We start from the raw sequence: 14,273 nt of genomic DNA, 5'->3' as shown, positions 1-14,273 counted from the left end.
CCCCACCCCCACTTTGGACAGTCTGACCACATCTCTGTGTTCCTCTACCCAGCTTACAAGGCCCTTCTCAAACAAGCCCCCCCAGTGAGTAAAACTGTTAAAGTTTGGAATGAAGAGACTGATCTAGTGCTCCAGGACTGCTTCAGTTCTACAAACTGGGATGTGTTTAAGACTGCTGCTTTGAAAGAAGACTGTTCTGTGGATTTAGAGGAATATGCATCTGTGGTCACCAGCTACATCAGTATGTGTATTAATGAGATTGTCCCCACCAAGCGCTGCAAAATGTATCCTAACCAAAAACCTTGGATTAACAGTGAAGTACGCTCCATGCTACATGCACGCTCCACCGCTTTTGCCTCTGGCGACGCAGATGGATATAAAAAGGCCAGATATGACCTACGCAGATCCATCAGGGAAGCCAAGAGGCAGTACAGACTGAAGCTGGAAGGTTATTACAACACCTCAGACTCCAGATGCATGTGGCAGGGCCTGCAACACATCACCAATTTCCAGCAGAAGAACAGCAGGGTCACAGCCAACCACAACACATCACCAGATGAGCTGAACGAGTTCTATGCTCGCTTCGACACCCTCAACACCAACCAACACAGAGGGATTCTACCAACAGAGGCAGCACAGAGCTCTTCACCTATTGTGACCATAACCGAGGTGAGCAAGGTCTTCAGGAGGACTAACCCCCGAAAGGCAGCCGGCCCTGACAACATCCCTGCCATGCTTTGAGGGCCTGCTCCACACAGTTAGCAGAGGTCTTCACAGACATTTTCAACCTGTCCCTCTCCATGTCTTCTGTGCCCACATGCTTCAAGACCACCACCATAGTGCCCCTCCCAAAGAAAAATAATATAACATGCCTGAATGACTATTGCCCAATTGCACTCACTTCAGTTGTAATGAAGTGTTTTGAGAGGATAGTCATGTCATACATTAAAAAGGGCATCCCAGACACAATAGACCCCCTTCAATTTGCATATCGTCAGAACCGTTCAACTGATGATGCCGTCAATGCAGCCATCCACACAGCCTTGTCACACCTGGAACACAGGGACACCTATGTTTGAATGCTGTTTGTGGACTACAGTTCAGCCTTCAACACCATCATCCCCAGCAGACTGACAGAGAAGCTCTCCACCCTTGGACTGACATCCTCCCTCTGCTGCTGGGTCCTGGACTTTCTCACAAACAGACCCCAGGCTGTCAGAGTCGGTACCAGAACATCCAGCACCAAGACAGTGAGCACAGGGACCCCCCAAGGCTGTGTGCTCAGTCCACTCCTGTACACCCTCTTCACCTACGACTGCACCCCCACCCAGAGCAACACTTCCATCATCAAATTCGCTGACGATACCACTGTCATTGGGCTGATCACCGGCGGAGAGGAGAGCGCCTACAGGGAGGAGGTGGCTCAGCTGGTCTCCTGGTGCCAGGAAAATAACCTCTCCTTGAATGCTGAGAAGACCAAGGAGATGATTATTGGCCCGAGGAAGAGGAGGAGAGACCAGCATGCCTCGCTGCACATCAACGGGACACAGGTGGAGAGGGTGAAAACATTTAAATTCCTCGGAACTCACATCAGTGAGGATCTCACCTGGACACACAACACACAGCAGACCATCAAGAAGGCTCAACAGAGACTCTTCTTCCTGAGGAAGCTGAGGAAATTTGGACTGTCCACCAAACTCCTCAGCAACTTCTACAGGTGCACAGTGGAGAGCGTCCTGACAAACTCCATCACTGTGTGGTATGGGAACTGCACAATTCAGGACAGAAAGGCTCTCCAGCGTGTCATTAAAATGGCACAGTTCATCTGTGGAGCTGTCCTCCCCCCACTACAGGACATTTACAACACCCAGGTCACAAAAAGGGCACAGAGCATCATCAGAGACCAAACACACCCACAACACAGACTATTCACGCTCCTACCATCTAGCAGACGCTACAGGAGTGTGAAAGCAAGGACTACTAGACTGACAAACAGTTTTTACCCCCAGGCCATCAGGCTTTTGAACCACAGATTATAATCACCATCTACCTCTATATTTCCATCAGGCTTTTGAACCACGGATTATAATCACCATCTACCTCTATATTTCCATCAGGCTTTGAACCACGGATTATATTAGCAATTTTGCACAAGACATTGCACAGTATATCTACCTCTATGTTTGCACATTGTTTGTTTGCCTCTCTTTTTTTTTTAAATGTTATCTTCATTTTTCACTCTACCTTTATATTTTGCATTCCATATGCACTTTATATTATATATTTATTTCTTTTTATATTGGTAAGCGTAGTTTGGTTGGGCAGTTGCAAGATAAGAATTTCATTACCCAATAATAAACCGCAGTGTCTGTTATTGTGTATATGACAAATAAAAAATCTTGAATCCATCCATCCACCCAAACAACTCCCCTCCATCCATCCATCCATCCATCCATCCATCCATCCAAACACCTTTCCATCCAAACACCTCCCTATCCATCCATCAATCCTTCCATACAAACACCTCTGCAGCCATCCACCTTTCAATCCAAACACCACTGTATTCATCCATCCTTTCATCCATTCAAACAACTCCCCATTCATTCTTACATCAATCCACCCAAACAGCTCCCCATCCTTCTATCCATCTTTCCATCCAAACACCTCTCCATCCATCCATCCATCCATCCATCCATCCATCCATCCATCCATCCAAGCACCTCCCTATCCATCCATCCATCCATCCATCCATCCATCCAAACAACTTCCCATCCATCCTTCCATCAAAACACTTATCCATCCATCCATCCATCCATCCATCCATCCATCCATCCATCCACCTTTCCCAGTCTTCTAAGTAGATCAAAATATCAGTGCAGTGGCACCAGTGATAATGGCTAGGGGTTGGGGGCCGCCTTAGGCCCCTGAAAGCTCATGAAAGACTTATTGTAATTAATATTCAACTATATTAGTGACATCTCTATGGAATAAGAATAAAACAACCGGTTGATGTTCACCAAGTGTCAGCTGTATTTTCAGCTTCTGCCATTCAATTACAATACATGACTATCCAGGGGTGGCATGGCGGTGTAGTGGTTAGCACTGTCGCCTCACAGCAAGAAGGTCCTGGGTTTGAGCCCAGCGGCTGACGAAGGCCTTTCTGTGTGGAGTTTGCATGCTCTCCCCGTGTCTACGTGGGTTTCCTCTGGGTGCTCCGATTTCACCCAAAGGCATGCAAGTTAGGCTAATTGGTGGCTCTAAATTGACTGTAGGTGTGAATGTGAATGGTTGTTTGTATCTATGTGTCGGCCCTGAGATGACCTAATGACTTGTCCAGGGTGTACCCTGCCTCTCGTCCATAGTCAGCTGGGATAGGCTCCAGCTTGCCTGCAACCCTGTAGAACAGGATAAGCGGCTACAGATAATGGATGGATGAACTATCCAGATCTAACTCATATCATACCTTCCCCTACCGACTATTACTCTGATGGTTTCAATGCTCTGTGTTGCATCATTAAAAAAATTGCTGGGGACCGGCGCGTATTACATGTATGATGCATAAGCACCTTTTAACACAGATGGCACTTTACCACAAACAGCATAAGGAAGGAGGTAAACTGGACTAGCACAATCAGTCAGTACGTTTACATGCACATCCAAATCGAGCTGCTGTTGGTAATTGAGCAAAGGGTCCCAGCAGGGGTGCCAGAGAAATCCAATCCTACATGCACACAAGGAAATTGAGCTATTGTGTGAGGCACATTGTGCACCCGAGCCACAGGTGGCGCTACACGCCCCATCGTGTTGGTACACTTCCGGTTGTCGTCATGAAGAAGAGCTATTCAAGAGTGTAAACAAAGTTATCAGTTCCGTGTTCTCCATTGCGCGTTTTTCTCCCGTCCATGAATTTTAATATATTCAACTCCTTAAGCTGAATGAGCATGAACTCTGTCTCCTCATTGCTCCAGAAGTGCATGTTTCTGCTCACCATTTTCTCTTCTTCGTTTGTTCCTCCTGACCTCTTCTGCTGCTCGCTACTACTGTTGTCATGCCGACCGAGGCTGTCGTGTTTCCCGCTTGTGGTCTCGTCACTCGTCACTTCCGGAAGGGGCAGTGCTGAAGTAAGTAACTCGACTACATAGCTCGATAGGGTATACATGCACTAAGTAGCTCGGCAAAAATCACATAATCTAGGTCGTGTAGCTTGATTACGAGAAATCAAGTTTGGTTCAATTTCAGCCTAGCTAAGGTGTATCCATGGCATTTAGAACTTCGATTTCAGTCAAGCAACGGCAGAAATTCGATTTTCTCTATGTGCATGTAAACGCACTCACTGACAATCTCCACATGGAACTATTTGGGCAGCTATGCACTGGGTGCTTACATGAACAGGGAGTGGAGTATGTCTGAATTCTTCGTGTGCAACCACGTGACAAAAACAGTGTGATGTATGCACCCATTGCCATGTTGGATGATATACAAATCCAAAATGCAAGGACATGTACATAAGTAGTATATTTTATTAACATATTTTGATTTCATAATTATTCTGGTTTTTATATATTATTAACCAAAGAAACATTTACATTTTAAACAATAAAGATCTTTGACAAAATAGAGTACAAACAGTCTAAAACCATGCAATAAGACATCACTTAGTAAGTGGTGGTAGTAGTAGTAATAATAATAGTAGTAGTAGTAGTCACCCATCAGTCTCGAAAGACTATGGGTTTCACGCAGTAGGAGTCTTGCAGCATTTGGAGTGGCTGCAGAGGCCAATGCGGGAATGACAATCCTTTCCGCACTGCTGGCAGATGTACATGGAGGCTTCTAACATTTGACTCCTGGCTTTTCTTTTCTGCCTTTTGGTCTCATTAAGCAAAACCCGGCCCTCTTCAAACTTGGAGATACCTTGCTGTAGAGTGTGCTTCCAGGTAGATCTCTTGGAGGCCAGGGTTTCCCATGAGTCGATGTCAACCCCCATGGCCTTAAAGCCTCTCTTACAGGTGTCTTTAAAACGCAAGAGGGGTCTGCCTAAAGGTCGTTTTCCCTGGACGAGCTCGCCATACAGCAGATCTTTGGGGATTTGCCCCTCGTCCATCCTCACGTCCATCCTCACAACATGGCCCAGCCAATGCAGGCACCTCTGCTTCAGCAACGCAAACATCTCATCTCATCTCATTATCTCTAGCTGCTTTATCCTGTTCTACAGGGTCGCAGGCAAGCTGGAGCCTATCCCAGCTGACTACGGGCGAAAGGCGGGGTACACCCTGGACAAGTCGCCAGGTCATCACAGGGCTGACACATAGACATAGACAACCATTCACACTCACATTCACACTTACGGTCAATTTAGAGTCACCAGTTAACCTAACCTGCATGTCTTTAGACTGTGGGGGAAACCGGAGCACCCAGAGGAAACCCACGCGGACACAGGGAGAACATGCAAACTCCGCACAGAAAGGCCCTCGTCGGCCATGGAGCTTGAACCCGGACCTTCTTGCTGTGAGCAACAGCGCTAACCACTACACCACCATGCCGCCCCAACGCAAACATGCTTGGGATTTTAGCTCTCTTTAAGACATCATTTTTCTGTATCTTGTCCTGCCAAGTGATGTTTAGTATCCATCTGAGGCAATGCATATGGAAGGCATCCAATATTAGTTTCTGCCGGCTATGTAAAGTCCAGGACTCACTACCGTACAGGAGGGTGCTCAGGACACACGCACTATAGACTTTGACCTTGGTGTGCTCCGTAAGTTTCTTGTTTCTTGCTAGTCTTGACATGGTAGTAGCTGCCTTACTGATGCACTTGCTCAGCTCTGAATTGAGAGAGAGGGTATCAGAGATGGTAGAGCTGAGGTAGACAAACTCATGAACAATTTCCAGCACATGGTTCGAAATTGTGATGCGGGGTGGTGAATCTACACCTTGTCCCATGACTTGTGCTTTCTTCAGGCTGATGGTAAGTCTGAAGTCTTGGCAGGCAGCGCTAAAGCGATCCATGAGCTGCTGGAGCTCTTCAGCTGAGTGAGCGGTGATTGCAACATCATCAGCAAATAGGTCGTCACAAACACATCTCTGCTAGACTTTGGATTTAGCTCTCAATCTGGAGAGATTGAAGAGTTTCCCGTCCGATCTGGTGCGGAGGTAGATGCCTTCTGTTGCAGAGCCAAAAGCGTGCTTCAGGCGAATGGCAAAGAAGATCCCAAACAGGGTCGGCGCCAAAACGTAGCCTTGTTTCATGCCACTAAGGATTTCAAAGGGGGCAGATCTGGAGCCGTCAAAGATCACAGTACCCTTCATGTCTTCATGGAAGGATCTGATGATGCTGAGGAGCTTGGGCGGACACCCAATCTTTGGAAGGATCATGAAAAGGCCGTCTCTGCTGACTAGCTCAAAAGCCTTTGTGAGGTCTATGAAGGCTATGAAGAGTGGTTGCCATTGCTCCCTGCATTTTTCCTGGAGTTGACAGAGGGAGAAAACCATGTCAATGGTAGACCTGTTCATCCAGAAACCGCAATGCAATTCCGGATACACCCGCTCTGCAAGTATTTGGAGTCTCTTTAGAGCAACTCTGGCGAACAGCTTTCCAATGATGATGAGCAGAGAGATGCCGCGAAAGTTGTTGCAATCGCCCTTGTCACCTTTGTTCTTATAGAGTGTGACGATGTCTGCATCCTTCATGTCTTGAGGGACCCCACCTTGTCTCCAACAGAGGGAAAGGATTTCATGCAGCTTGGGGATAACAGCATCTTTGCAGCATTTAAGAACTTCCACAGGGATGCCGTCTTTTCCAGGTGCTTTACCTGAGGCGAGCACGTCCAACGCCTCATTTAGATCTTCAAGGGTTGGTTCTCTATCAAGCTCCTCCAGCATGGGAAGGCACTTGATGGCATTTAGTGCTGCTTTGACAATCATGTTCTCTGTAAAGTAAAGCTCGGTGAAGTGCTCCACCTGGCGCTCCATCTGTTTTGTCCTATCTTGGATCACTTCCCCAGAAGTGGTCTTCAGGGGGGCAGTTTTTCTCTGTGCGGGTAAGAGAGCTTGCTTGATGCCATCATACATCCCCCTAATATTGCCTGTGTTGGCTGCCGTCTGTATCTGAGAACAGAGCCGTAGCCAGAAGTCGTTAGCGCATCTCCTGGCACACTGCTGGACTGTGCTATGAGCTCTATGGAGAGCTTGAAGATTGCCTTCACTGGGGCAAGCCTTATAGGCTGATAGGGCCCTCCTTTTTACCTCAATCACAGGCAACATGCCTCATAATTAGCCTTGAACCAGTCTGTCGTCTTATTGGTTTTCTTGCCAAATATAGACAAGGCAGCATTGCGAACAGTGTTCTTGAAGTGTCTCCATCTTACACTGGCATTCGCTTCAGTGGGGCCTGGAAGGGACTCCTCGAGGGATCTTGCAAATTCTTCCACCTTGCCGCAGTTTTGGATCTTGATGGTGTCAATGCGGAGTCTTCCTTGCATCTTCGTGTGGTACAATTTCTTTGGACATAAGTTCACTTTGCTACACACCAGAGAGTGGTCACTGTTGCAGTCAGCACTTTGGTAGGTACGCGTAACCCTGATGCTGGACTGGCTTGAGTGTCTTGTCAGGATCAGGTCTAGCTGGTACCAGTGCTTTGATCACGGGTGTCTCCAGGATACTCTGTGTTGGGGCTTCGTGTTGAAGAAGGTGTTGCTTACACATAGATTATAAAAGCAGCAGAGCTCCAAGAGGCGAAATCCATTTTCATTCATCTTACCCGTGCCGAAATGACCCAAGCAAATAGGCCAAGAACTGTAATCAGCACCAACTCTAGCGTTAAAGTTGCTGAGGATAAACAAGGTGTTCGTATCAGGGACAGCTGCAATGGTGGCGCTAAGATCATCGTAAAATTGGTCTTTGACCTCTGCAGTGGAAGTTAAAGTCGGCGCGTAGGCACTAATCAATGTGATTGGTCCCGAAGACAAGTGGAGCTGCAAGGAAAGGAGCCTCTCGTTTCCTAGCGATGGAGATGTAATGGATCCGAGGAGGGTGTTTCTGACAGCAAAGCTGACACCGTGCTCTCTGACAGCACCTGGTGGTTTTCCTTGCCAGAAAAAGGAGAAGTCTTTCTCCTTCAGAGATCCGGATCCTAGCAGTCTGGTCTCTTGGAGGGCAACGACGTCCATATGTAGTCTGCTCAGTTCCATATCAATGACAGCAGTCTTGCACACATCCTCAACAGTTCGTAGATCATGAGAAAAGCCAGGTGTCATTGTCCTGACATTCCAAGTGCCCAACTTTAGGGCGGGAGACTTTTTCTTGCTTGTGCTTGGTGCAGAGTTATCGATCCGCTTGTCGGTTTTCACCCTAAACCCCACGCACCCCGTGAGGTTAACGGACTGTGGCGTAGTAAGTTGTATTATTTTATGGTAATTCTATTTTCTTTTCACAGACAAAGTAAAATCACTCTAATCAAATGGAGCAATAGTTGGAGATAAATTACGCAAGGTACAAGCATACTTTGGCAATCTAATCAAGTAAAATCAGCTTCCAATATTTTTTTTCTTAAAGCTAGATGGTCTTTCAATTTCATAAAATTGGTGAAATTTGGTCATTGCGATATATGTTTATTTCTGTAATATCTCACAATATCTTTTGGTGTAGTGGTTAGCATTGTCGCCTCACAGCAAGAAGGTTTTGGGTTCGAGCCCAGCGGCTGACGGGGGCCTTTCTGTGTGGAGTTTGCATGTTCTCCCCGTGTCTGCGTGGGTTTCCTCCAGGTGCTCTGGTTTCCCCCACAGTTCAAAGACATGCAGTTAGGTTAACATAGGACGGCCTTGGGCTGAAGTGCCCAAGAGTGGTGACGCACACGTATGCAGCAGCTTTGCTCTCCTGTGATGAACTAAATTTTGTTGTACATTTGTGCAGTGACAATAAAGGCATTCTATTCTATAACATATCAGGCCATCCAAACACGTCCCCAGCCATCCATCCTTTCATCCATCCAAAAACCTCTCCATCCATCCATCCATCCATCCATCCATATCTCCATCCACCCATCCAAACTCCTCCCCATCCATCCATCCATCCATCCATCCATCCATCCAAACACTTCTCCATCCATAAATCCATCTTTCCATCCAAACACCTCCTCATCTATCCATCCAAACACCTCCCCATCCATCCATCCATCCATCCATCCATCCAAACAAATCCCCATGCATTCATCCAAATACCTCCCCAGCCATCCATCCTTTCATCCATCCAAACACCTCTCCATCCATCCATCCATCCATCCATCCATCCATCCATCCATCCATCCATCCATCCATCTCTCCATCCACCCATCCAAATTCCTCCCCATCCATCCATCCATCCATCCATCCATCCATCCATCCAGCAATCCATCCAAACACTTCTCCATCCATGAATCCATCTTTCCATCCAAACACCTCCTCATCTACCCATCCAAACACCTCCCCATCCATCCATCCATCCATCCATCCAAACAACTCTCCATCCATCCATCCATCCATCCATCCATCCATCCAAACAAATCCCCATGCATTCATCCAAACACCTCCCCAGCCATCCATCCTTTCATCCATCCAAACACCTCTCCATCCATCCATCCATCCATCCATCCATCCACCCATCCAAATTCCTCTCCATCCATCCATCCATCCATCCATCCATCCATCCAAACACTTCTCCATCCATGAATCCATCTTTCCATCCAAACACCTCCCCATCTATCCATCCAAACCCCTCCCCATCCATCCATCCATCCATCCATCCACTTCCCCATCCATTCACCCATTCATCCAAAATCCTCTGCATCCATCCATCCATACACCTCCCTATCCATCCATCCAAATGTCTCCATCCATCCATCCATCCATCCATCCATCCATCTGACCATCCATTCAAACAAATCCCCATGCATTCATCCAAACACCTCTCCATCCATCCATCCATCCATCCATCCATCCATCCATCCATCCATCCATCCATCCATTTCCCCATCCATTCACATATCCATCCAAAATCCTCTGCATCCATCCTTCCATCCAAACACCTCCCTATCTATCCATCCAAACACATCTCCATCCACCCATCCTTGCATCTCAACTACTCCCATCCATCCCTCATCCATCCATCCATCCATCCATCCATCCATCCATCCAAACACTTCCTCTTCCATCCAGTCATCCATCCATTTACCCATCTATGCAAAATCCTCTCTATTCATCCATCCTTCCTTCCAAACACCTCCCCATCCATCCAAACACCTCTCCATCCATCCATCCATCCATCCATCCATCCATCCATCCATCCATCCTCCTCCCCATCCAGCCATCTATCCATCCAAACACCTCACCATCCATCCATCCATCCATCCATCCATCCATCCATCCAACTCCCCATCTATCCATGCATGCATCTGTCCAAACACCCATCTATTCAAACACCTCCCCATCCATCCACCCATCCATCCAAACACCACTTCATCTATCCATTATCCATCCATCCACACACCTCCTCATCGATCCATCCATCCTTCCATCCAAACACCTCCCCGTCCATCCTTTCATCCATCCATCACAACTTTGCACCATCACATGACATTCATGACTTGATCAAAACATTCCAATCCATCCACCCATCCTACAGTATAAATCATCCTTCCAATCATCTCCCCATTCATCCATCTCCCCATCCATCCATTTTACCTTCACATCGAGCACATGAAGCTCTACTCTTACATTCCTCTCATCCTCTGTGTACATCTCGATGCGGTTAACATGGCTGAAGTCAGCCAGCAGGGCCACCATGTTGGTTTTGGTGTTGATGACGTGGCTAATTCCATGTCGTGGCCCAACTAGAAGAGTCACTTCTGTGTGTTTCTCTGCTTGCTAATGGCATGACATACGTCGCACACACACACGCACACACACACACACACACACACACACACACACACAGTCTATAGTCGCATTTCTCTTGTGCTTTCTTCACAGTGCTGATTTAAATATCTCAGAATGCTGAACAATAGGTGTCTCAATTTTGAGTAAGATATTATTAAATAATAATGCTCACGAATCTAGAAGGTTCTGTTTGTATTGAAGACATTCTTTTATAACTGTACACACTGTATTATGAAATCACAAACCACATACTCACAAGCAGTGTGGACTTAAACACTCTTCCTCCATACAGTCTCAGGTCACTGAGATACTTCAGGTAGTGGACTTTGGCCTGCACTGCTGTCAGCTGCAATCAATCAATCAATCAATCAATCAATCAATCAATCTAATCCATCTATCCAATTTATTTAATCTACACATACATGTATATACTTACAATAAAATGAGTCTATTACTCAAAATGTATTGCCTAATTTATTTTTTAAGCACCTTACATTATAAATATATATAAAAAGTGCAGATAAACAGAAAATTTCATTAAGTTGTTAACATTAGGATCAATATAAAACATTTAAACTGTCATTTGCAATTGGAAATAATTCATTGAGGTCAACAAATGTTTATCTGTGATAAATTATTATTATTATTTTTATTTATTTATTTTTTTGTCCCCTTCGGACACAAGGAAAAATGCTATGGAACGTCATGTGTACAATTGTACACATTATGTCCCAAGGGGTTATTATTACAGTTTTTCTCCATTGGTTTGGCTCATTTCTTGAAACTGAGATGACATTCTCAAAACAACATGGACAAATCCCCAAACTAACTTGCAGTTTCTCACAACAGAATGGCATTTATCATTGCTTTCATCAATATTTCAAATGCTTTGTACATGTCTCAAGCATTTAGTACATCCATGCAAATGGCTATGTACAAGTATCCTACAGTTAACACAATCAGCCTACATTTAGTACATTTTTCAAATGAATGTATCTTGCTGATCTATCCCAATTGGTTGGTTCTCAGTGTAATGGTCATTGTCCTCAAAACATGTCAGCACATTTTCATCGTATAAGTCATCATATGCAGAATAGTCTGCTCAATTGTCAAAATAGTGTTAGGAAATTGGAATAGAATACAGTACATATTTTGTAAGATGTCATAGTAAATTTAGGATAATCATGTTAGTAGGTAATAGGTGAAATCAGTTTCTGACTAACGAAGGAGGAGTGTCCCACTTTGCAGGTGACCAATCCATCTGTTTGTTGAGTTACCTGACAGGTGTTATCTATGTTTTGGAGTGCTGGCATTGCTGTATATATACAGCTTGGCCTGGTGCTAGTACTTTTTCCTATGTCAACATGGAGAGAGAGCAAGTGCATCAACCAGGGCAATCTCCACTTGGAGGAAGGGGAAGAGGAAGAGAAGGAAGAGGAAGAGGAGGTGGAGGATTGAGGGTGCGTGGAGGTAGAGGAGAGGGAAGAGGAGGAGGAGTGAGGGTTCGTGGTGGTGGAATAGGAGGAAATAGAGTTCGCAGACATCATGTTGTCCCAGATGAAATTCAGGCCACCATTATTGATCATGTCATCAACCATCACCTCACAATGGCAGAGGCAGGGCGCAGAGTGCAGCCTAACGTGCCACGCTCCACAGTTTCCTCCATCATTCAAACCTTTCGGCGGGAAAACAGGTATGCACTCAGGCAATGACAACTGTTTGACTGTGTGCGTGCGTGCGTGCGTGTGTGTGTGTTTAGACCCAGGCCGAAAATCTTACCTCGATGTGAAGTCACAGTATTATACAGTTCACTACTGTAGAATGACAAAGGAAATACTGTTGTAAATTGGACAAAATACAGCAAGAATTCGCAATAGAATGGCAGTGCAATTGTAAGTACAGTAGCCTACAAATACAGTAAAGTGGTGTGTAATGCAGTCATTACTGTACAGTGATTGATAATCTGTAACAAACACATAAGGCAAGGACAACAAATAGTTATGTTGTCTATGTGCAGGATTGGCCGACAACCTCATGCGGGTGGAAGAAGAAAACTTCTAACCGATCGCCAAGAACAGGAGATCTGTAACATGGTGATAGCAAATAATGCCATAACACTGACACAGATCCGGGATGCAGTCCTCCAAAACAATGGCGTCTTCCATAACATCAACTCCATCAGCATATCAACAATAGACCGGGTTCTGAAGAAGAACCTAATCACCATGAAACAGATATACAGAGTACCATTTGATAGGAACACTGCCAGAGTAAAAGAGCTGCGGTACCAGTATGTGCAGGTAAGTCAATTATTCATTGTCTATCATTTTGTAACCTATAAGTAGCCAACACTGCAGAGGTTCCAATTTCTGAGGGTTTCAGTATCCTCCTCTTTACCTTTGGATTCCAGCTTTACAATATATGACCACAGCATTTTGCTGAACTGTAACAGAACACTGTCAACAGTATGTCTCTGTTCTCTTTGTATCAAAAACTACCCCAGAAAATCTGCATAAGTCTGCACTCTAGGATTGGAACCACAGTGGGTTATATTGACTTTGTGAAGAACATATTGTGTAGCATTGCTGTGACCATATGACCCATCTACATGATTGATTTTTTTTTACTCTATTTATCTCTTTTCCAGAGAATCCTGGCACTGGAGGGGAGTGAAACACCACACATCCTAATGTTTGTTGATGAGGCAGGCTTCAACCTGGCCAAGGGCCGCAGGCGTGGCCGAAACATCATTGGCCAGCGGGCCACAGTGGATGTCCCAGGCCAGCGGGGGGGAAATATAACCTTGTGCGCGACTATTTCAGAAAATGGTGTGGCCACCCACACTGCAAGCTTGGGCCCGTATAACACAGAGAAACTCCTCCGTTTCCTGGACCAACTATATGTATATTTGGTCCCAGAAAATGAGAGGGGTCTCGAAGGGCCCCACCTACCCCAGTTTGTCATTGTATGGGACAATGTTAATTTCCACTGTGGTCCACGCATCCGGGCATGGTTCAACATGCATCCAAGAATGCATAATGTCTTGTTACCACCATATTCTCCATTCCTGAATCCTATCGAGGAGTTTTTTCTCTGCTTGGAGATGGAGAGTATATGAACACCATGCCGAAAACCAGAGGTCTCTCCTCAATGCTATGGATGCTGCCTGTGAGGATATAACAGGTGATCAGTGTAGAGGATGGCTCAGGCATTCACGACGCTTCTTCACACGCTGCATCTCAAGAGAAAACATCAGATGTGATGTTGATGAGAATCTGTGGCCGAACAGAGCACAGAGAATGGATGGCCAGGAAGATGAGGATGGTGACCAGGCGAGAGAGGGGAGTGACCGCGACTAAACAAAAG

General features: G+C 45.7%; 1 protein-coding gene across 1 annotated transcript in view; it reads right to left on the bottom strand.

Moving 5' to 3' along the window:
• frmpd4 (FERM and PDZ domain containing 4) overlaps positions 1 to 14,273 on the bottom strand; it is a 138,982-nt gene that overhangs the window by 34,229 nt on the left and 90,480 nt on the right. Inside the window, exons 13-14 of the mRNA XM_060936630.1 lie at positions 11,164 to 11,253; positions 10,713 to 10,895 (exon numbers count right to left, since the gene is read on the bottom strand). Coding sequence (XP_060792613.1) covers positions 10,713 to 10,895; positions 11,164 to 11,253 — 273 coding nt within the window. The remainder of the gene's footprint in view (positions 1 to 10,712; positions 10,896 to 11,163; positions 11,254 to 14,273) is intronic.

Source organism: Neoarius graeffei, chromosome 13 (assembly GCF_027579695.1).
Source record: "Neoarius graeffei isolate fNeoGra1 chromosome 13, fNeoGra1.pri, whole genome shotgun sequence".
In the NCBI taxonomy this organism is placed as follows: domain Eukaryota; kingdom Metazoa; phylum Chordata; class Actinopteri; order Siluriformes; family Ariidae; genus Neoarius; species Neoarius graeffei.
The sequence above is the reverse complement of the archived record's forward strand: the minus strand, read 5'-3'. Positions and strand labels throughout refer to the sequence as shown.